Source organism: Aquarana catesbeiana, linkage group LG01, assembly GCF_042186555.1.
Source record: "Aquarana catesbeiana isolate 2022-GZ linkage group LG01, ASM4218655v1, whole genome shotgun sequence".
Classification (NCBI taxonomy): domain Eukaryota; kingdom Metazoa; phylum Chordata; class Amphibia; order Anura; family Ranidae; genus Aquarana; species Aquarana catesbeiana.
The window spans coordinates 507594203-507619008 of NC_133324.1; the positions used below are offsets into that span (position 1 = coordinate 507594203).

A 24806-nucleotide genomic window follows, 5' to 3' on the forward strand; every position below is an offset into this window, starting at 1 on the left:
CATATTTTGGTTATATTCGTGGACACAGAGGGGTTTCTCCACAACACCAGTCGCCGTAGTAATTTGGGTCGTCGTGTCTGCATGAAGGGAGGTAAGAACGAAAACATTCTTATTGTCCCTCCACTTCATAGCGAGCAAATTATTACACTGCAAGCAGGCTCTCTCCCCCAGCCTAAGACGGGAATCTACAAGCCGCTGAGGAAAGCCCCGGCGATTAGGTCGCACGGTGCCACATGCTCCAATTTGATGATCAAAAAGGTGACTAAAAAGTGGCACGCTCGTGTAATAATTGTCCACGTACAAGTGGTACCCCTTTCCGAATAAGGGTGACACCAAGTCCCACACTATCTTGCCAGCGCTTCCTATGTAGTCAGGGCAGTTGATCGGCTCTACGTGACTATCTTTGCCCTCGTAAACCATAAATCTACATGTATAGCCTGTGGCCCTGTCACAGAGCTTATACATCTTGACCCCGTATCTGGCACGCTTGCTGGGAAGGTACTGTTTGAATGACAAGCGGCCAGAAAATTTAATCAGGGACTCATCAACGCAGACAACTTGATGGGGGGTAAACAAGTCTGCAAAACGTTGGTTGAAGTGGTTTACGAGGGGCCGAATTTTGTAGAGCCGATCGTATCCAGGGTCTCCACGAGGACGACAGAGTTCATTGTCGTTGAAGTGCATGAACCGCAAAATCTGCTCGTATCGTGCCCTGGCCATGGAGGCAGAGAACACGGGCATATGGTGAATTGGGTCAGTGGACCAATATGACCGCAACTCACTCTTTTTGGTTATGCCCATGTTGAGGGAAAGGCCCAGAAAGACCTTAAATTCGGAGACCGTAATTGGTCTCCAATCTCTGGCAAGGGAGGACTGGGGAATAGTGGCGATGTGTTGACCAGCGTACAAATTGCTTTGGTCCACAATAGATCTATAGAGATCTTCGGTGAAAAACAGTGAATAAAAATCCAGTGGCGTAAAATCAACTGTTTCCACCTGAATTCCGGGTTGGCCAGTGAATGGGGGCAATACGGGTGCTGCAGAAGTGGTGGGTACCCAATTCGGATTGGCCAATGCAGCAGGAAGGGCACTATGGGCACGACGGGCCTGTCTTTGTCTTCTTGGTGGCAGCGGGACATTACTTGTGCTTGCCACCTCACCAGCTTGAACTGCACTTATGGGACTCGCCACGTCACCACGTGATACTGCAGTGCTGGATGTACGACCAGGGTGTACTAGGCCGCTGGTGCTTGCCAGTTCACCAGAAGGAGTAGCGGCACTAGTACTGCTCTGCTCCATACGAGGGACCTGCGGTTCTTGCACTTCAAGGACAGAAGAAGAAGTTCGGGGTCTGGTACGCCTGACCCTAGCAGGGACCACAACTCCGTCGTCAGAGCTATCTGTCATGGAGCCGCTGTCCTCTACAGGATCGTATTCTGAGCCTGAACTTGACAGATGAGTGACTTCCTCTTCACTATCTGTCATACTCAGAAACGTGTAGGCCTCTTCACTAGTGTACCTTCGATTTGCCATTTTGGCCTCTAAATTTAGGGGTACACTAGTGAGACTCACAGGCAAAAAAGCTCCTGACTGTCAGCGATTGATTCAAAAAGCTACCAAAAAACTGTTAGCGATCGCAGGGATCAGACCTGACTCTGCGACCGCTGCAGTTATGTGTGCTTAGTGTTTTGTGACAGTTATCGATTGATACTGCACTTGGGTGGGGTGGGCTGGGCTGGGCTGGGCCGAGGAGCAAAACGCAGGTGCTAGCAGGTATCTGGGCTGATCCCGCTAACACTGCGTTTTTTTGGGGGACCCTAAACTGCTGGGGAGTATAGATCTGATCGGATCAGATATCGATCCGCTCAGATACTATAGCACTAAGGGAGGTGTATGCTGCGTGCGTGGGTGTTAGCGGTACTGGCGCTAACCTGACGCTGCCTGGGGCGACGCAGACCTAAGCTGACCCTAAAAACTTAAGTTATATCACCGCCGGGCAATTAGGGGGTTAAACCTTTATAAGGTAATAAACGGCGGGTGCCCTAAAACTATAATAAACTGTAATAAACTATAATAAACTACAAAAAACAAACCAACTAACCAGCGTCACCCGTAACAATTATATGGTGATCACTGGTGAAAGGGTTAACTAGGGGGCAATCAAGGGGTTAAAACCTTTAGAAGGTAGTATATGGGGGTCCCTGTCGCTATAAAACACTGACAGCGAACCTATATACTTACCTCCCTAACTAGCGTCACCTGTGTCACTAATACAGCGATCAGAAAAACGATCGCTTAGTGACACTGGCGACGGGGGGGGGTCACGGGGTTAAAACTTTATTAGGGGGGGTTAGGGGGGTACCCTGGACCTAAGGGGGGTACCCTAGACCTAAAGGGGGCTAACCTAACTGCCCTAACACTTATAACTGACACAAACTGACACCAATGCAATAATCAGAAAAAAAAAAAAACCTGCTATTGGTGTCAGTATGTGTGGGGGTACAGGGGGGTGATCGGGGGGTGACTGGGGGGTGACAGGGGGGTGACAAGTGTGCCTGCGTGTTCTACTGAATGTGTAGTGTTGGTGCACTTACTTGGATGTCTTCTCTCCTCGGCGCCGGACGAAAAGACCGACTAGAGGAGAGATGACATCACTTCCTCGGCTTCTGTTTACATTCACAGAAGCCGAGGAAGCACATCATTGGCCAGGAGCGATCGCGAGGGGGGAGCCACGAATGAGTGGCCTCCCCCTCACCTCCGATCGACCCTGACCTCGATCCGACCGCCGCTGGCACCGGGGGGGGGGGTCCGATCGGACCCCCCACCCGCGGGCAGGCAAGGACGTACCTGTAAGTCCTTTTGCCTGCCCGTGCCATTCTGCCGACGTATATAGTCGTGCGGCGGTCGGCAAGTGGTTAAAGCATGTTATACAGCACAGTACTTGACCATGGTTTATCATGGCTGCTGAGCCCCAACACCGTGGTCAGTTTACGTGCCTCTGCCATCCGCTCTCACCTCTGTGCTCTCCTCCATCCTCTCCCCTTTCCCTTCCCTGCCTATCAGCTTCGTGTCCGTGCCCGCCCCCTCCCCCCATGCTGCTTAAATTAGGGTTACATTTTCATCATCCTCTCGGTTGATTCATGTAATCATCTACTGTGATTGTGCTTTATAAAAAAATGCAGCTATATACCTGTTTACAGAGCGCAGATCAGCGCTCATGTGGCCCGCCAGCTCTATCCTCTCTCACATGACACCTGCAGCAGACGGGGGCCACCTCTCTTCTCCTCCCCTCCTGACTGACATCAGCGGGGTATCCTCGGCCCCGCCCGCTGCAGCTGTCAGGCTGAGAGGAGAGAGCTGGCGGGTCACGTGAGCGCCGATCTGCACTCTGTAAACAGGTATATAGCTGCATTTTTTTTATAAAGCACAGTCACAGGTGGACATTACATGAATCAACCGAGAGGCTAATGTAAATTTAAACCTGTGGGTTAATAACCACTTTAAGTTGAAAAGGACATTTAGTATTTTTTATTTACTAAAAAGATCAGTTATGCAGGCCATACATGGTCAAATTCCAAACAAAATTTTCTTTCGAAAATCTGAAATTTTGTGCGTTTTATGATCTGATGGTGCCACCGTTGATTTTGAAAATCAATCAACCAAGCCCTCAATCTCACCTCATGTTGCTACAGAAAAGAATTTTCGTGGCCGGGAATCTTCTTTTCTTTTCAGGTCACAGCTCATGTGCATTTCTCGCACGATTCTCCCATTATTGATTAGCAATTTGTTTGTCTTTCAGAAAATTTCCAACATGCCCGATCATCAAATTCGATGGCCGCAATGAAAATCAGCTTTTGCTGCGGCCCACTAATGGTGCAAAATTCTCTTTGACAATCTGATGGCAGTGCTCCTTAAAGGCTAAGTTCACCTATGTACCAATATACCAATAATGTACCTCTTTTGCACAAAAATACAAGTTTTTTTGGTTTTGAAGACCAGGCCTCACCTCCATCCATGGCTATAGTTCGCAGATCACTTCAAAAACTTCCTGGTAGACAGAGGACAGACACACAGGACAGACCAGCCAGTATTACCCAGGAAAGAGTTTACCAGCTGTCTTCTGTAGCACACTTCACACATCAACTAAGTTTTCACAGCACCCCGGCATTCCCCCATGTGTGAATTTGCCTTCGGACGGGCTCAGGGTGCATGCTAAATTCCCTGGGGCCACATGCAGCCCACGGGACATCCCTGATGTAGTGCAAGTGCCTGCCTGATTGGATACAGAGTGATTGGATTGATGGGTCTGATCCTATTATATAGTTTTGGTAAATATAAAGAAGTTTGTAAAGAGATTGTACAATTAGATTTTATAGTGTATGGCCACATTTATACACCCAAAATTACCTAGTTGCGTTTCAGTGTCATTAATGACACCAAACACAGCAGTAACAAATTTACAAAAATGTCCTATGAACTACTTTGCCAGGTAGAGTGCAGCTGATTGAAATTGACTCCCTGCCCTATGTGTTTCACTGGAAAAACAAGCCAAAAAACATGCACTCCCCCAACTCTAAGTGTGAATGGGGCCTGAAAGTGAAATTGGTGCGTTTACAGAAGAACAACGAGGCTCCATTCACTTCTGTTTCCAAACACATGGCAAACTGCACAAAAAATGTGTGCTTTGCCATGCGTTTCATAAATGCTGCAAATGTGCATCGTGTTTGTGTTGTCATCACATGTTAAAGGCTCCCCAGGTGCGGCAAATAAACTGAAAACTGCAGTAACGCACCATGCGCTGCTCCAAAAATAGTTCTGGAGCTTCTCTGTGGCGATTGTTGCGCATAGGGCAGTCTATTCAAGTGAATGGGCTGCCCTATGTGTGACGAGTGAAAACACACAAAACAAACGCATGCAGGAATGTGAGTTTTTGTTAGGTGGAGATGTGAATGAGGCCTCATGACGGAGTGTCTCCGTCCACTCCCTCCTATTTACTTGTATAAAGATGCCATGCACTATGCAATCTGATTGTACAATCTCTGTACAATTTCCATTAGATTTACCAGAACTATGGAATAGAAAGACACACCTGAGCAATCCATTCAATTTGTAGCAAATCAGGCAGGCCCTTGTACTACATAGCTGATGGGAGATCTAAAGGAGACTGTACAATCAGATTGTATAGGAAGTGGGTGGAAGGTGGTATTGTAATGAAGGAGGTGTGGTCCAGAGTGGTGAACACACCCTATCACGCCCTCTTCTGTGATGCAACAAGGAAGTGATGGCTTCTGGGAGATGACCTAACAGGAAGTGAATGCTGATACAAGCTACAGGAAGTGATGTAATCTGAAAATCCATTCGAAGATACAACTAAACTGAGGGCTGGGTCGGGATACGACCAGGGCTGGGTTGGGAATGGCATTGGAAAACGCTTCTGTTTATTATGAAAAGTGAAATTCTGCCCAAAAAAGGTGAACTTATCCTTTAACTTGACTCCAATGTCTGGTAAGAGATACCGTAAATCCCTGCTGAAACATCTTCTGAATGTAGTCAGGGCATGCATCCCCGGCACGTGGAAACAACAATCCCCACCTACTGTGCCACAATGGTTTTTCAGGGTGAATGATATTCAACAGATGGAACATATGACCTCTGCCCCTAGGGACAAGACGGAGGAACACAACACATGCTGGCTATACTGGGATATGTTCCGCTTCTCAGATGAATATTTGACCTATTCTTAAATTGAGGTTTTTCCTCTATGGGAATTTGACGTCTTGCGCAGTTGACCCTGCTGCAGCTCCCCACCCTCTCTTCTCTCTTTTGCCTTTTCTTCTTTTATCTTTTCTTTTTACCCCTTTTCTAGACACCTAGGGTGTCTACTTTTTTCGTCTACAACGCAGAAAATATTACTCGGTATGCTCCAATTGTTAGGTATGACTACTGTGAGCATGGGGCAAAGAGCCCTATACCATGTAACGTCTATGTTTTGATCCCGCCTTATAGTAGTTCTGTGCCTGCTAGTACGTGCCAGGTTTTTTTTGGTATGTTCATGTCAAATACGTTTTTCTAAATGTCTTCCACCACAATGCAGGATATATTTGTTGTATAAGCTACGGCCCACAGTTTATAGACACTTTATATTGCTGTGCTGGAACCTTGTGTGTTACTTTATTGATATCCCTTTTGATATCCTTTTTGCCCCTTTTCTAGACACCTAAGGTGTCTACTTTTTTCGTCTACAACGCAGAAAATATTTCTCGGTATGCTCCAATCGTTAGGTACGACTACTGTGAGCATGGGGCAAAGAGCCCTATACCATGTAATGTCTATGTTTTGATCCCGCCTTATAGTGCTTCTGTGAATGCTAGTTCGTGACAGTTTTTTTTTTGGTATGTTCATGCCAAATACGTTTTTCTAAATGTCTTCCACCACAATAAAGGATATATTTGTTGTAGAGGTTACGGCCTACAGTTTATAGACACTTTATATTGCTGCGCTGGAACCTTGTGTGTTACTTTATTGATATCTATTAATTCTCTGTTCATGTTATATTCATTACTATTAACATATATCATCGACTATAGTATGTCATGTCATACTGTCAGGTTTAGCTGCATACCTTAAAGTGTTACTAAACCCAGGACCCTGCATTCACTGTATCTGGACTCCCACAGTACACAGAACATGGAAATACAATTTTAGTAAATATAAACTGCTTAATACCTTTTCTCATCAGCGGTATATAGCAGTCTTGTGTCTGGTTAAAGCTTGTAGGAGGAGTTTTCATTGTACTCTGATTGTCCTATGAGGCTGCATGACCCCTGACCCTCTGTCTGGACAGTGCTGATCACATGCACTCTCTCTAGCAACACTGTCAGTAACCATGAATCAGACTGAGACAGAAGTACAGTTAAATCACACTTGTTTAATAATAATAAAAAAGTAAACAGAGTAAATGTAGTCAAACCAGAGAGTTTAGGAACCGGAACGGATAGTCAGACAAGCCAAAACGTCAGGGAGCCAGAGATGAGCGTAGTAGAACGTCTAACGTCTACCATTGCCTGTATCTGTCTGACCCTTTTTTGACAATAAAGATGACATCGAGATAATTTGGAGTTCTAGGGTGCGACCAATTCCTTGTCTTGTTCGTCTTCCACGGTGGTGAGCCGAGGTCTGCACCTGTGATCCATCCTGCACCTGAGTTTGCCTGGAGCAGTGTGCTTCTCTCTGTTCTTTGCTGAAGAGCCCCTACATCCATGAACAATGGAACAGTCTCATGAGTCACATGGGCAGGCTGTAGAGGTCTCCCGTCAAGAGCCTCAATGGCAAGTGGAGTGTCACGTAGCTGCAGCGGAATCGAGTGCTTCGATACAAAGGCAGCATCAATGAACAGGTCTGCAGCCCCAGAGTCGATTAGAGCCTGTATCTCTACGGATGACTCAGCCCAAGAAAGGGTAACCAAAACCAGGGGCTTATCCTTCTGGATAACTGGGGACGAAACAACGCCACCTAAGGTCTGTCCGTGACAGGACCTCAAGGTTCGGGCGTTCCCTGGATGGGTAGGACAAGACTTCAAAAAGTGACCTGCCTGGCCACAATAAAGGCACAATCTCTCCTTCCTCCTAAGGGTGTCCTCTCATCCGCAGAGAGACGTGTGAAGCCCAAGTGCATGGGTTCATCTTCACAGACCGACTCGGTACCAGGAAGCATGGGAGGTGAGGGAGGCAAGGGTGGGACTGCAAAGTTCGGAAACAAATGTACAGGAGGCTTCCGCGAGCACTCCTTAAAAGGGAGTCTTTCTCTGAGTCTGGAGTCAATGAGGATGGCAAACGTGATCAACTTCTACAGCTCAATGGGTATATCTCGGGCTGCTATCTCATCCTCGATGGTATCCAAGAGACCATGAGAAAAATCAGCCACAAGGGCCTCATTGTTCCAAGCAACCTCTGCTGCCAGAGTACAGAACTCAATGGCGTAATCGGCAACAGTTCTCGTACTCGGTTTGATGGACATGAGGCACTTGGCAGCAGAAGTGGAGCATGTGGGAACGTCAAATACCCTTTTAAAAGAAGTCACAAACTCAGGGTAACAAGACAGCAAGTTTTTGCTTCTCCCATAGAGGGTTAGCCCAGGCCAAGGCTCTCTCAGAAAGCAAAGATATTATGAAACCTACTTTGCTTCTGTCCGTGGGAAATGCCTGGGGCAGCATCTCAAAGTATATCTCAACCTGGTTGAGAAACCCTCTGCATTGGACTGGATCACCCCCAAATTGCTGGGGAAGCGGAGCAGAACCAGACATACCTCTTATAGAGGTAATACTTGAGGCAGCTGCCTGCACAGAGAGCAGCAGCAGGGACGGCCTGCAACACAGGTTGTACCGGAGCAGCCACAGTGGGAGATTCCAGGTGAGCTGTGCGACTCAGGAACATTTGTAGATATTTGCCAGCACACCAAGGATCAGCACACGGTGGCGTCCAAACGGTTTAATTTATTGCATGATCACAACACAAAAGGTGCAACGTTTCGGAGTCGCGCAGGACCCCTTCATCAGGCATGTGACATGCCTGATGAAGGGGTCCTGCGCGACTCCGAAACGTTGCACCTTTTGTGTTGTGATCATGCAATAAATTAAACCGTTTGGACGCCACCGTGTGCTGATCCTTGGTGTGCTGGCAAATATCTACATTGTGACTTGAACCAGTATCCAGCTGGTTGTTGCTGCAGCACCCGACCTTTAAGAGCTTATACCAGGAACGTGTGCGATGGGAATATGAAACATTGCTCAGGAACATTTGTAACGCCATGGCAAACTGATCCATGCGGTGATCTTGCTCATCCAATCTGGAAAAAATATTACCAACAAGTGGATTGACTGCATCTTCTGAATTCATGGCCTTCGCCTACTGTCAGGAACCATGAATCAGACTGAGACAGAAGTACTATTAAATCACACTTTAATAATAATAAAAAAAAGGTAAACAGAGTAAACGTAGTCAAAACATCGCCAGAGTTTAGGAACCAGAATGTCAGACAAGCCAAAACGTCAGGGAGCCAGAGATGAGCGTAGTAGAACAGCAAGCAGGATCTGGAGCCAGAAGGAATGTCTGCCAAGTAAGTCTTTAACAGGAACACAGGAGAGAATCTCTAGAGATGTGACCAAGGCGAAGGCAGAGATCATCTGGACTGGACAGCTTAAGTAGGCAGGACTGACGACCAGGATATCATCAACAGGTGAGTCACTGTGGAGAGATAGGAGCTGGCAATTAGCCGACAGCTGAGTGGCCCGCTTTGAGAAGGAAGGGCTGAGCCCATCCCTGACAAATACACATCAAACTGAGCATGTGCAGCTTGCCCCCAAGGCTCTGTTGTATCAGGAGATGGTTTGGGGACAGTGGAAGAAGAGAAGGATTAGAGAAGACAGGATCAAACAGCCTTTTTACACAATGCAGAGGATTAACCCCTTAGGTTCCACAGTGAGTATAACAAGTATGCTTTACTGCATATATAGACTGATTTTACTGTTATGGGACTAGTTATGCCCTGTACACACAACCGGTTTCGCTGTCGGAATAAACTCCGAAGGTTCCTCAGACGGAACTCCGACGGAATTCCATTCAAGCGGTCTTACCTACACACGGTCAAACTAAAGTCCGACCAAAGTCCAACCAAAGTCCGACCGTCCAGAACGCGGTGACGTACAGCACGTACGACAGGACTAGAAAAAGGAAGTTCAATAGCCAGTAGCCAATAGCTTCCGTCTTGTACTTGCTTCAGAGCATGCGTCGTTTTTGGTCCGTCGGAACAGCATACAGACGAGCGGTTTTCCCGATAGGAATTGGTTCTGTCGGAAATATTTAGAACATGTTCTATTTCTAGGTCCGTCAGAATTTTCGACAAAGAAAAGTTCGATGAGGCATACACACGATCGGAATATATGATGAAAAGCTTCCGTCTGACTTTTTCTGTCGGACATTCCGCTCATGTGTACGCGGCTTAACACTTTAAATAAAGAATTTAATGGTGCGAAATTCAAACAAAATATCTTAGTTACGATATTCTAAAGAAAATGTATTCTAAATTCGACCCATGTATGGACGGCTTTAGCCTGCTGTTCACACTGCCTGCGACTTTCATACACTTTGAAGTCGAACCTCAGCGCGACTTCGGCACGACTTGCATTCAACTTCTTTAACAGAAGTCTTGGACTATATACAAGATTTTAGTAATGAAAATGGTATCATTAGCAGTAATCAGCATGGATTCATGAAGAATTGTTCTTGCCAAACCAATCTATTAACCTTCTATGAGGAGGTGAGCTGCCATCTAGATAAAGGAAGGCCCGTAGACGTGGTGTATCTGTATTTTGCAAAACCATTTGACACAGTTTCCCATAAATGTTTACTGTACAAAGTAAGGTCCGTTGGCATGGACCATAGGGTGAGTACATGGATTGAAAACTGGCTAAAAGGGCAAGTTTAGAGGGTGGTGATAAATGGGGAGCACTCGGAATGGTCAGGGGTGGAAAGTGGGGTCCCCCAGGGTTCTGTGCTGGGACCAATCATATTTAATTTGCTCATAAATGACCTGGAGGATGGGGTAAACAGTTCAATCTCGATACTAAGCTAAGCAGGGTAATAACTTCTCCGCAGGATGTGGAAACCCAAGAAAATCTAAACAAATGAATGGGGTGGGCAACAACATGGGAAATGAGGTTTAATGTGGAAAAATATAAAATATTGCATTTGGGTGACAAAAATATGAATGCAATCTACTCACTGGGGGAGAACCTCTGGGGGAATCAAGGATGGAAAAGGACCTGGGTGTCCTAGTAGCTGATAGGCTCAGCAATGGCATGCAATGCCAAGCTGCTGCTAACAAAGCAAACAGAATATTGGCATGCATTAGAAAAGGGATTAACTTGAGAGATAAAGCGATAATTCTCCCGTTCTACAAGATTCTGGTCCAGCCGCACCTGGAGTATGCTGTCCAGTTTTGGGCACCAGTCCTCAGGAAGGATGTACTGGAAATGGAGTGAGTACAAAGAAGGACAACAAAGCTAATAAAGGGACTAGAGTATCACCATACTGGTGATCCCACAATAGGGATAAAACTTTTCCGCGGAAGGGAGTTTAATAAGACACATGGCCACTCATTAAAGTTAGAAGAAAAGAGGTTTAACCTTAAACTGCGTAGTGGTTTCTTTACTGTAAGAGTGGCAAGGATGTGGAATTCCCTTCCACAGGCGGTGGTTTCAGCAGGGAGCATCAATAGTTTCAAAAAACGATTAGATAGGAACCTGAACGACCACAACATACAGGGATATACAATGAAATACTGACACATAATCACACATAGGTTGGACTTGATGGACTTGTGTCTTTTTTCAACCTCACCTACTATGTAACTATGTAGAAGTCAATGCAAGTCGGACCAAAATTAGTGCAGGAAAAAAAATTTTCAAGTCGCACTGATTAGAACAGTTGTATTGCACAGAATGGAGTCCGACTTCTGATGCGACAAGTGCACCAAAGTTGGATCGATTGTCGCATCAGTGTGAACCGGGTCTAAAGCCTTGTACACACGATCGGATTTTCTGCAGACAAAACCTCAGACTTTTGTCTGAAGGCGTGTGCCTGGATTTTGTCTTGCATACAAACGGCAAGGCATTCTGCCAATTTAGTGTTAGCAGAAGTTTAGTGAGTGTTATTTCACGCTTTTCATTTCGCGCTTTTCATTTCGTGCTTTTCATTTTGTTTCTGAATGGCCGTTCGTCAACCAGACATGTTGCGGAATCGGAGGAGATAACGTATTATTTATTATTGGCCTTGGAGTTATTGCTTTGACCTGAGTCCAGTCCAGGAACAGGAGGAGGAGGATTTATTGGACCAAAAATTGGATGCTTTATTAATCGGGACCAATTATGTCATATGCCATTGCTGCAGGGGCTCCAGGAGAATAATCCGGATGATTTTCGGAATTATCTCCAGATGACGGACCCCTGCTTTCACCAACTCTTGGCATTGCTGACCCCCTATATTAAGAAGCAGGACACATGCATGAGGCTTTTATTTTATTTTTTGGTTGAATAATGATTTGATTTGATATATTTTCTATATTTTTGGATGCATAGAATGCACTTTTTGGTTAAGTTCTGTTGGCAGATAGCATGTCTAATTTTGTTTTTTTTTTAATGCACAATAAAAAAATTGACAGTTTGGGAGTAGGCAGTTACATTTAAAAAAATACAATGTAAACTTGACAAGGGACACCAACATAGTTGTATCTTTGATCTTAAAAACTACGGAATAATGGTGTTGTGGTAACTTGCCCAAAAAAAAAAAAAAAAAAAAAAGCATAATAATATTATCCTTGATATCACTAGAAAAAAAAGCCTTTGAAAATTTGTTTGCAATAACTCCATCAGTATCACCAGCAAAGGAGCTTCATTATTATCCCATTAATGAGAAGAGAACGTGCGCTGCATTTCGAGATTTCATAATTTGCCACATCGCGAATGTTAATTCTCCATTACGAATGCTAGTTTACAAGACCGACCGCTTCTGGCTCGTCCTTGCTTCTGAGCATGCGTGTTTGTACTTTGGACTTTTGTCCGACGGACTTGTGTACACACACTCGGAAAATCCGACAACAGACATTTGTCCACGGAAAATTTTAAAGCCTGCCATCCAACATTTGTCCACGGAAAATCTGACAACAATTGTCCGATGGAGCGTACAAACGGTCGGATTTTCTGCCAACAGCCTGACATCCAACATTTCCCATCGGAAAATACGATTGTGTGTACGCGGCTTTAGAGTGGCATGGAAGGGAGGGGTGGAAGTGGGAACATTGCTATTTTGGAGAAAGGCTTTAAGTTATTTCACCAACTCAAAAAGTATGGATCAGGAACATCACAGAGAGGTCAAATGTTTTTATCTAGTATTGATGACACAGGACAAGCTTGAAAACCCGGCAACTAACATATTTAGAAGAATATTAGTAATGATAGCCTCCATGCGTCTCTCATGATAGGTTTAAGCCTCGTACACACGGTTTGATTGTTGGAAAACCAAGCGTCTGATTTTTGTCAAAAGGGCGTGTGCAGGATTTTGTCTAGCATACTAACAATACGCAAATTGTCGTTTGACAAACACGAACGTAGTGATATACTATGAGAGTATAAAGAGGAAGTTCATTTCTCAAGTGCCACCCTTTGGGCCCCTTATGCTAATTTCGTGTTAGTAGAAGTTAGTAGAATTTTGGTGAGCGTTGATTTGCGATTTTCAGATCGTACAAAACAAAAGCCTTTTAAAATACGTTTGGCATAACTACATCAGTATCACCAGCAAAGCAGCTTCATTATTATCCCATTAAAGAAGATGAGAATGTGCGCTGCATTTCGACATTTCATCAATTGCCGCATCACGAATGTTAATTCTAGATTACGAACGGTAGTTTACAAGACAACTCTTCCGGCTTGTTCCTTGATTCCGAGCATACGTGTTTGTACTTTCGACTTTTGTTTGACCGATTTCTGTACTGACCATCCGAAAATCAGACGTTAGGGTCACATCCAACAAAAACTTTATACCCTGCACATCAAGCTTTTGTCTGATGCAAAAGTCAAATCGTCTGTCGAATGCACCGTACTAACGATCAAAAAATCCGCAGACAACTCGTCTTCGGACTTTTCCCTTCTGATTTTCATACCGCGTGTACAAGGCCTTACATTAAGTTTGGAACACAACTACTACCCTTTCAATATACATCACTATACATCACTTTTTATGCATTTGCATGCCATCAGTGCTTTCCCCAGTTCCTGACAAGTTATAGTTATTATGCAACGTACAGTTATTATTACAAATTACAGGTGTTATGTGTATATACTGTACTGATGACAGTGTTCATAAACACACTTCACATGTATAAATACAAGCACAACTATGTAAATGTCATCCTTTTCTACATCCTAGCCTTCCTATGCTATATCCTATCCTTTCTTTATTGTAAAAGAAGAATAAAGGAAGTAAAATAGAGTTTTAGTTTCAACCTGATATAGATATTGAATGCTGAAAATAATCAGAAGAGGAAACTAAAAACGTTAAGAAACATACACATACAAATACTTACCAATTTCCCGGGACATTTCCGGGATTTAGACTATTTTCCCGATTTTATTGTTTCCCGGGAAATGTCCAGAGAAATCCGGTTTTTCCATGATTTTCCGCCGCTAGAGGTCCGCGACCGGCGGAGACATTGCTTCGCTCTGACCACCCCCCGCCCCACTCTGCCCCATTCTATTGTAACCACGCGGCCGGCGGAGACCTACTAGGAAACCTGTTGTAAGGGGGGGCTCCGCTGGGGAAACCTGTTGTAAGGGGGGGCTCCGCTGGGGAAACCTGATGTAAGGGGGGCTCCGCTGGGGAAACCTGATGTAAGGGGGCACCGCGGGGGACATCTGATGTAAGGGGGGGCTCCGCTGGGGACACCTGATGTAAGTGGGGGCTCCGCTGGTGACACCTGATGTAAGGGGGGCTCCGCTGGGGAAACCTGATGTAAGGGGGGCACCGCTGGGGACATCTGATGTAAGGGGGGCTCTGCTGGGGACACCTGATGTAAGGGGGGCTCCGCTGGTGACACCTGATGTAAGGGGGGCTCCGCTGGGGACACCTGATGTAAGGGAGGGCTCCGCTGGGGACTTCTGATGTAAGGGGGGGCACCGCTGGGGACACCTGATGTAAGGGGGGCACTGCTGGGGACACCTGATGTAAGGGGGGGCTCCGCTGGGGACATCTGATGTAAGGGGGGGCTCCGCTGGGGACATCTGATTTAAGGGGGGGCTCCGCTGGGGACATCTGATGTAAGGGGGGGCTCCGCTGGGGACATCCGATGTAAGGGGGCCCTGCTGGGGACATCTGATGTAAGGGGGGCTCCGCTGGGGACATCTGATGTAAGGGGGGCTCCGCTGGGGGCACCTGATGCAAGGACGGACTCTGCTGGGACACCTGATGCAAGGACAGACTCTGCTGGGACACCTGATGCAAGGACAGACTCTGCTGGGACACCTGATGCAAGGACGGACTCTGCTGGGACACCTGATGCAAGGACGGACTCTGCTGGGGGCACCTGATGCAAGGACGGACTCTGCTGGGACACCTGATGCAAGGACGGACTCTGCTGGGGGCACCTGATGCTAGGACGGACTCTGCTGGGACACCTGATGTAAGGACGGACTCTGCTGGGACACCTGATGCAAGGACGGACTCTGCTGGGGGCACCTGATGCAAGGATGGACGGCTGGTGGCAGGCGACGTGGCAGGTGACACGCTCAGGGATCCCACTGATTCGGCATTATGGTGAGTTGAGAATGATTTCATTTTATATTACAAAGTAATAATAGAAATAATGCACTTCAATCATCCTGGCACCATAACAACCATGGTGCCGGGATGATTGAAGTGCTAACACCAGGTGTTTGGAGTATCTTTATCTGCTGATTGTTAAACTTTCTGGAATACACATATTTCTATTTCTATTGTTGTGTAGGATCTGGGGCTGCTGTCCCTCCATCCCTCCCTCCCTCTCCCTCCATCCCTCTCCCTCCATCCCTCGTTCATCTCAGACACTAACCACACCCCCTTTGAGCCAAGCCCATTAAGCCACGCCCACTATTTTGCATAAACCACTCCCATTTTTCGCCATGGCGCGCCCCACGCGCCACATTTTTACTTTTCCCCTGTGCCACACCTACAACGCATACCCCACCCCCTAATTATGATAAGACTCCGCCTACAGCCAAAAAAGTGTCCCCAAAAATTTTTTTACAATGTTGGCAACTATGCATACAGCGTATTAAATCTGAGTTCTTAGCAAATTCAGAGTTCAGAGTTTAATATGTTGGACACTCTTTGTTAAAGTAATAATCATGTAATATATTGAAAAACAAATATATTTCCAAAGTTATGGCACCAGAAGTGTTCACAAAGTGTAGAGTCCACCAGAAGACTGATCTGGCACCTGGCCCCATAAAAGTCTATAGGGTTCTATCACACATGCGTAGGAAGCAGGACCTGGACCGGGCATTTAGTGACATTGCCACTGATGTTCTTTAACCTTCAGTGATCCCCACACTTATCATCAGTTTCCAGCACAGGAAGTCTTTCATTGCTAATAATTTACAGCATTTGTCACTCTCTTCAGTAGATAATGTGATATGTAGGAGCCACAAACAAGTTAATAATGATAAAAGACTTTCTGTGCTGGTCATTGCCAGCATCTGCTAAGATTACTGCAGGTTAGGTAGAGTGGAATCTTTTGGATAACCCAAAATGGCACCAATAGCTGGCACATTATCTGTAGTAGCAGAAAGGTAATAATATTGTGCTGTTACCATGCGCCATTCACAACACCCATACTCAGCTCACACCATCTCCCTACCCCTTTTCCCCCTGGTCCATCCTGCAGCTTTCACAAGCACTACTATCTCCAGCCTGGCAACTCACACCACCAATCCTTCTGCCCAACATCTGCAGCTGGACAGGAGGACTGCATCTGGGGTTACAATCTTTTAAAGATGGTCCTCCTGACACAGAGAGATCGCTTGCTTCTTTTTTTTCCTGTTACACTCAAAGAAAATAGCAAATAGCCCTTCCCTTAAACACAAGAACAAAAAATGTAATATACTGTAGCTTACCAGTCCTTAAAGCGATAGCAAAATGTTGAATAAGAAAGAAAAAAAAAATTCTCCCTGCAAGGGAAAGGCATAATGTGCTAGTATGCATCGCATATTAGCACATTATGAAAGACTTACCTAGAAATGAAGCACTTCAGCAGTGCGCTGTCACTGCAGCAGAGGCTTCCATCTTCACTTGGTCTGCCTTCCGGGCTCGCCGGCTGTAGCAGCTTGAATGACCGAGCCGCGAGGACGTCTCTTCTGTGCATGCGCGCAGGAGTCATAGCCGTGGCACAGGTATAACGTTCCTTCAGAGCACATCTGCCGGTGACGTCGCCAGCTGCTGCTTACTAGAATATCTCCTAAACGGTGCACGTTGAGGAAATATGAATTTAACCTACAGGTAAGCTTTATTACAAGCCTACCTGTAGGTTAAAATTCAGATGGAGCCTTTACTACCACTTTTAATGTAGTGACTGCATTATTATTCTTGTTCCAGTCTTATTTTCCTTTTTCATTTTTTTGTCCTAATGTGACAAAGCTTACTCACTGTACTGTATCTATGGAGGTGCAGCATTGTCACTCTAGGATAGGGTTGCCACCTGTCCGGTATTCACCAGGACAGTCCGGGTTCTCAATCGTGTGTCCGGGTCTCAGTCTGCCTAAGACCCGGACACGTTAAACAATACTCTAAATATCTACTACAGTAGCTTTTCTCAGCCGGGTTGCCATTTCATCTTGGTTCAGAATGGAGATCACACTAAGCTCCAACTGCTCTGCCGAATTGTATACCAGCTGAGCGGGAGCTCGATTACAGCAGGCAGAAGGAGCAGCTTCGGCGGTGAGCTGGGTCCTACATCAACCAGGAGGTGGCTAAATCCCGCTGGCAGTGGCGGAGGCAGAGCCTGGATGAGCGAGGAGCCTGGGCATGGGGATGCTGGACGCACTGTACAGTTCAAACAGGGAGCCGAGCTCCTGGTTGTCTGTGCTGGGAGAAACCTATTGGAGGCAGAAGAGACGCTGAAAGGAGATGTCAGCAAGCAGATCAATGACAGAACCAACTGGCATCAGTGCTCTGCACCAAGTGAGGCTACCAGACTTGCAGAGCCCAGAGGTGACAGACAGGAACCATGCCCAGGACAGCCTGCTCTGTACTATGTTAAGTCCAGGCTTCCATTGCTCTGATAACGATGTATAGGTGTCTCCAGGTCTGATAAGTGAGGTACTGATGCCAAGGTGTTGGTGATATAAAGGTGCCCATGTTTTGGTGATATAAAGGTGCCCAGGTGTTGCTGGCGACATGGATTCACCCAGGTGTTGTTGGCTGCATGACGCAGCCCAGGCTTGCATGAGGGTGCTGAAATTCACAGAAAATCTGTGAGTTTGCCCACTGACAAGGCCAGATTTATACTTTTCCCCCCTTCCTAAGACAAATGTCTTGTGTCACTCTTCTAATTCCCTGCTCAACAGTATATGTATGTGTGTGTATGTACGTGAGTGTTTGTATGTTTATATGCGTGTGTTTGTGTATGTATGTAGCATTACCTTGCCGCAACCAAGTGCAATGTACGCGGTTGCACGGCAGATGCAGGACAGCCCCATTCACATGGAGGTATACTTCCTGCCACAGCATTTATACAACCCTGGCTGCTGCCTCTGCAGCTAAAGTGGGAGTAGATAGAGATAGTAAAAAGGCTGTTCAACCACATGGTTTTACTGTCCCCCAACCTCAGAATTATTGTGCTGAGGTTTATACATGTCTGTGACACTCTTACTTGTGGAACAGCAATCCTGGCATATTTTATAGGTAAAGGAATGCTTTTGTTTTATTTAACCATGAACCTTTATGCCCCTCCAACAGTTAACGCAGTTTGACCACACCCACTGTTCACTGTGGCATGCTATGTTAACTGCATTACTACTCTCCTTGGAGCACAGAAAGGTGTCCCAGGTATTTTACAATCCTATAGTGTATACTACAAAATAAAAAATTACGTGCGTCCTTAAAGTGTTCGGGTTTGGCTTGAAGAAAAGGTGGCAACCTTACTCTAGGACATGAAGAGTGTTAGGACAAGTCTTCTCGTTACTTATCTCTATACAGCATTTCTCAATCAGTTTTCAGTCACGGCACCCTTTAAGACTGGGTTTACTCTATTGCTGCATGTGGCTCACAGCAGGGGTCCAGTGCGTCTCCATTCACCGTTTTAGGTCCGATTTCAGGGTGAATTTTGGGCTTAATTCGGACCTATAAACAGACCAAAAGACGCCCAGGACCTTTGTGCAAATTTGCACCGGAGCCGCAATGGAGATATGTGAACCGGCTCCATAGGTGTGAACCCAGCCTCAAGCTATGCAAAATTTCAAGGCACCCATTGAGAAAAAATGTAAATATTACTTATCAGTGGGAAATCTGAGCCTGGGACAGTCCCCCTTCACATCAGGTCCCCCATCACATAAGATTCCTCCCTTCACATCAGAGGCCCCCTCTACATAAGAGCCCCTCTGGGAAAACTGGGTCCTGTGTTCGCAGTACCCCAGGGCAACCCAGACAGCTCCCTAGTTGAGAAACACTGCTCTATAACATTTTATCTACAGAAAGAACAGGGAACAATGCTAACTGTAAATAGCAGAGAGCACAGGAAGTTATGGATTACTAAATAAGATCACACTTGGACATGAAGTGTGTTAAAAAATACAGAACACTTCTGCTTGTCCTCAAATCCATAACACTGTAGGGATGTGGTCTGTATTTCACAGAAGTGAGCTGAGCATGGCTGAAAATATTGTTTGAGATAAGCCTGCGAAGTGCAAAGAACACAGAACAACACTGAATTTCTGGTAAGGTCAATAGGTACTTTTTGCACCTATTTAACAAATATACCAACCAGTATTCAATGGTATATGTTTCAGACCAAAGAGTGCATACAAGAGAAGTTCATTGTTGGAGTTCACATACACTTTCTCTGGCTAGTTCTACTTAATAAAGCTTTATTTAAATTTACATGACCCATTGCATGCCAGAACATTGAACAGGCAAATGTTTGGAATATACTCCAGCTCTCCAACCACAATGGGTTGTAACCATATGTGCTACAGTTGTGCTCAAAAGTTTGCATACCCTGGCAGAAATCATGAAATTTTGGCATGGATACTGAAAATATGACTGATCATGCCAAAAAAACTGTCTTTTATTTAAGGATAGTGATCATGTGAAGCTTATTATTATCACATAGTTGGTTGGCTCTAGAAATCACCCAAATGGCCCTGATCAAAAGTTTACATACCCTGGAATGTTTGGCCTTGGTACAGACACACAAGGTGACACACACAGGTTAAAATAGCAATTAAAGGTTCATTTCTGTGGCTTTTTAAATTGCAATTAGGGTCTGTGTATAAGCCCAGGTTCACAATAATGTGGGTTAGAAATCGTGCAAGTTCAGCTAAACTCGCACGATTTCAAACCGGCAATGCATTCCAACTTCGATTTGACTAGCCACTGATTTGGCATGCGGTTTGACATGTCAAATCGCATGCCAAATCGGCCCGATGTGAACGTGGGCCAATAGTCATTGGGATTGATTTATTAAAATTAGAGAGTGCAAAATCTGGTGCAGCTGTTCATGGTAACCAATCAGCTTTTAACTTGTTCAATTAAAGTTTTACTTAACCAACAACCGTAAAATCAGTCTGTATTTGTAGTAAAGCAAGCTTGTTATACTCACTGTGGAACCTTGGCCAGACACCGATAGAAGTTACAAGACTGCTATATACTGCTGATGAGAAAAGGTATTTAGCAGTTTATATTTACTAAAATAATTGCATTTCCATGTCCTGTGTACTGTGGGAAACCAGATATAGTGAATGCAGGGTCCTGGGTTTAGTAACACTTAAGGATTTGACAAAAACCTGGAAGCTAATTGCTTTCTGTGCAGAGCTGCACCAGATTTTGCACTCTCCAGTTTTAGTAAGTCAACCCCAATGAGTTTGTTAGCACTTATGTGGATGCACTGAGCAGGCTAGATGTTGAGCCATGGGGACCAGAAAAGAACTGTCAAAATATCTGCATAACAAGGTAATGGAACTTTATAAAGATGGAAAAGAATATAAAAAGATATTCAAAGCCTTAAATATGTCAGTCAGCACTGTTCAATCACTTATTAAGCGGGAAATTTGGGGATATCTTGACACCAGAAGAATTGCTCAGGATACAAAGAGAAATCTACAGGTAACCTCAGAAAAAATACAGGCTGCTCTAGAAAAAAACAATGTGGTTGTTTCAAGGAGCACAATACAATGATACTTGAATAAAAATGAGCTCTATGGTTGAGTTTCCAGAAAGAAACCTTTACTGCACTAATGCCACAAAAAAAGCCCGGTTACATATGCCCGACAACACCTTGACACGCCTGGCCCACTGTAATCTGTAGTGACTAGACCAAAATAGAGCTTTATGGTCACAACCATAAGTGCTATGTTTGGAGAGGGGTCAACAAGGCCTATAGCAACAAGAATACTGACCCCACCGTGAAGCATAGTGGTGGCTCACTGATGTTTTAGGGGTGTGCGAGCTCTAAAGGCACATGGAATCTTGTAAAAATTCATGGCAAGATGAATGCAGCATGTTCTCAGAAAATGCTGACATACAATTAGCATCCTTCTGCACGAAAGCTGCACATGGGATGTTCTTGGACTTTCCAGAATGACAATAACCCTAAGCACAAGGCCAAGTTGACCCTCCAGTGGTTAAAGAAAAAGGTGATGGTTTTGGAGTGGCCATCACAGTCTCCTGACCTTAAAATCATCAAGCCACTCTTGGTAGATCTTAAAACATGTGGTTCATGCAAGAAAACCAAATACTTTGCAAGACCTGAAGGCATTTTGCCAAAGACAAAATATCACCTGCAAGAATTCAGGTCCTCAAAGACAACTATTACAAAAGATTGCATGCTGTCATTGATGCTAAAGGGGTCAATAAGACTAAGGGTATGCAGACTTTTGAACAGGGGTCATTTAATTTGCTTCTTTGCTGGTATGTTTTGTTTTAGGATTGTGCTGTTTTGTTATGATCTACAGTTGAATATGAATCCCATAAGAAATAAAAGAAATGTGTTTTGCCTGCTCACTCATGTTTTCTTTAAAAATGGTACACACTGTATATTACTACTTCTCAAAGGCTATGCAAATGTTTGAGAGCCACTGTATATAACCTTTTAATTTGCTGTCCATTGGGGGGAACAATGGTGATCGATTTGATAAAGGTAGCCAGAGAAAAACAGGGAAGTATTATTTTGTACTAGTTTTGTTCTCATCAAGAAAATAACTGTTTTCATTGACAAAATATAATGTGGACCCCTGATTGAGACCCTCCATGTACCAACAGATATTAATTTAAAGTGATAAAAAAAAAAAATCTAACATTTTTCATTTAAAAATAGCAAACATGTTATACTTACCTGCTCTGTGTAGTGGTTTTGCGCAGAGCCGATCCTCCTCTTCTCGGGTCCCTTCGTCCGTGCTCCTGGCTCCTCCCTCCTGCTGAGTACCCCCACAGCAAGCAGCTTGCTTGCCATGCCAAGCCGTGCCACTGCTCGGTGTGTCCATTTAGACACAGAGCCATGACTCATTGGCTCACTCACTTTGACAGCAGCGGGAGCCAATGGCACCCCACTGTTGTCTCAGCCAATGAGGAGGGAGAATCCCGAGCAGCCAAGACTCTCATGCAACATTGCTGGGTCGAGATGAGGCTCAGGTAAGTATTAGGGGGGCTGCTGCACACAGAAGGTTTTTTTATCTAATTGCATAGAATGCATTAAGATAAAAACCTTCTGCCTTTATAACCACATTAAACAAATTAGGAAGACAACACAGGCAACCATATGACAATTCTTGCTGATGCATATACTGTATATAAAAAAATGTCAAGATAGGAGGGGACCCTACTCCTCCTAAAACAATAAAAGGTTATCTATACTAAGAAAAACATGTAGGCTGCTATTGTTCACCGCAATATAATTCAATATTCTTAATTAATGACCTACAGGAAATCTAGAAATAAGAAATTATAGGCAAACATAGTGTTTACTTTAAAGTAAAAAACCCTCCTAAATTTTAGTATTTTATCTCAGCCAATATTTAAACAGACAAAAAAAAACATCCTTACCAGTTCTTTTTCCTCTTGGCTGCTGTTATCAGTGGTCTCTGCAGACCTGATCCCAACTGTCTCATCGCCATATACAAGGAGTAAGAAAAGATAAACAGAGACGAAGACAAGAGGTAGGCGGCAGCTCACCATGGTGCTGATGTTGAGAATGCTTCTTTACTGAACTGTCTGTGGTCCTGATACGCACTTTTATACCTCACCTCTAAACTATTCCACTTATACAGACGTCAGTCCTGTTTCTCCATCCAAGGATGTGTTCATGTTTACTGTTTGCAGACATCACCCGTTTTCCTGACACTCACGTTTTCCTATTAACCCTTTGACTTTTACAGTGAACAGCTGAAATATATATTACATTACTTTAATAGAGATCATTGCAGCCATGCTCTTGGGAATCACATCAGATTAAGAACTGGGAGATTTTGTAAGCATTGTAAACTTTGATATTTTTTTAGCTGTTGCCAGACAAGCTCTCCACGAGACAGACAGATCACATTCTCTAATGAGAAACACACCAACTAAAATTACATACAAAGTTAACAAAAATGAAAAACATCCTATTTTAGAGAAAGCAATATTGGAAAACGGTAATGAGAAATTTGTGCATATACAATGTTAGGGTTATGGCTCTTATTCAACTATTTGAGTGAATGTATTACACAAGTGCCAGCTGCTACCACAGAGCCAGGACCTGCAAGCTCCAAGACTTGGGTATGAAAAATGTTGTAGCATACACATCCTATAGCAATAAATATATTTCCAACTATAGTTTTTGCTATATTGATTGATTGATTGTCGTTAGAAACAAGAAATTATTTTGTCAACATATTTTTTATGTACCCCACAGAACAATGAGCCACTGAGGAAGTGTACTGTAGTCAGAAAATGAAGTCCCGCTAGATCACCTAATCTGGCCCCTTTTGCAGGTAAAGCTATGTAAAACATTAATAATCAGTGCCTATACTGTTTAACCACTTAACGACCGCGCCATAGCCAAATGATGTCTACAGCGCGGCTCGATATCTCTGGGAGGGCGTACATTGACGTCCTCCCAGAATCGCGCACCCGGGAATATCCGTGACCGCCAGGTCCTCACGGATCACAGTAAATGGGCGCTGATAGCGGCCATTTACCACGTGATCGCTCCGTCAAATGATGGAGCGATCACTTGTAAAGAAACCGGCATCATATCCGGTTCCTCACTCCCCTCTCTGTACCGTTTGGTACAGTGTGAGTGAAGAGGGGAGAGATCAGGTGCAGCAGCGCTGTGGGCTGGATTTGTAGTTTCCACAGCGCTGATATGTGACAATTCCAGCCTCATCCATCCATCCATGCTCAGCCATCCATCCCTAATCAGCAATACTCATCCATCCATCGATACTCATCCATCCATCCATTCTCAGCAATACTCATCCATCTATCCATACTCAGCAATACTCATCCATCCATGCTCAGCCATCCATCCCTAATCAGAAATACTCAGCCATCCATCCATACTCAGCAATACACATCCATCCATCCATGCTCAGCCATCCCATCCACCCCCAGCCATACCCAGTCATACCCAGCAATACCCAGCCGTACCCAGCCATCCCATCCATGCTCAGCCGTACTCAGCCGTACCCAGACGTACCCAGCCATACTCATTCATGCTCAGTCATCCCATCCATACTCAGCCATCCCCATCCACGGCTCATCCATCCCCATTCATGCTCATCCATGCCACATCAGTTCTCATCCATGCCACATCCATGCCACTAGAGTGCCTCACAAAAGTGTAATACGTAGTCAAATTAGATTTGACATTTATGCCCCTAGAACACCTGATGTTGCTCCCTGCATGTTGGGCCTCTCTATGTGGCCAGGCTGAGTAAAAGTCTCCCACATGTGGTATCGCCATACTCAGGAGGAGTAGGAGAATCTATTTTGGGGTGTAATTTTTGGTATGTACATGCTATGTGTTAGAAA

General features: G+C 44.9%; 1 protein-coding gene across 1 annotated transcript in view; it reads right to left on the bottom strand.

Annotated features, from left to right (window-relative positions):
* LOC141103761 (cocaine- and amphetamine-regulated transcript protein-like) overlaps nucleotides 1–23027 on the bottom strand; it is a 45319-nt gene extending 22292 nt beyond the window's left edge. Inside the window, exon 1 of the mRNA XM_073593735.1 lies at nucleotides 22839–23027. Coding sequence (XP_073449836.1) covers nucleotides 22839–22970 — 132 coding nt within the window. The 5' untranslated portion in view covers nucleotides 22971–23027. The remainder of the gene's footprint in view (nucleotides 1–22838) is intronic.
* Nucleotides 23028–24806: the final 1779 nt, after the last annotated feature.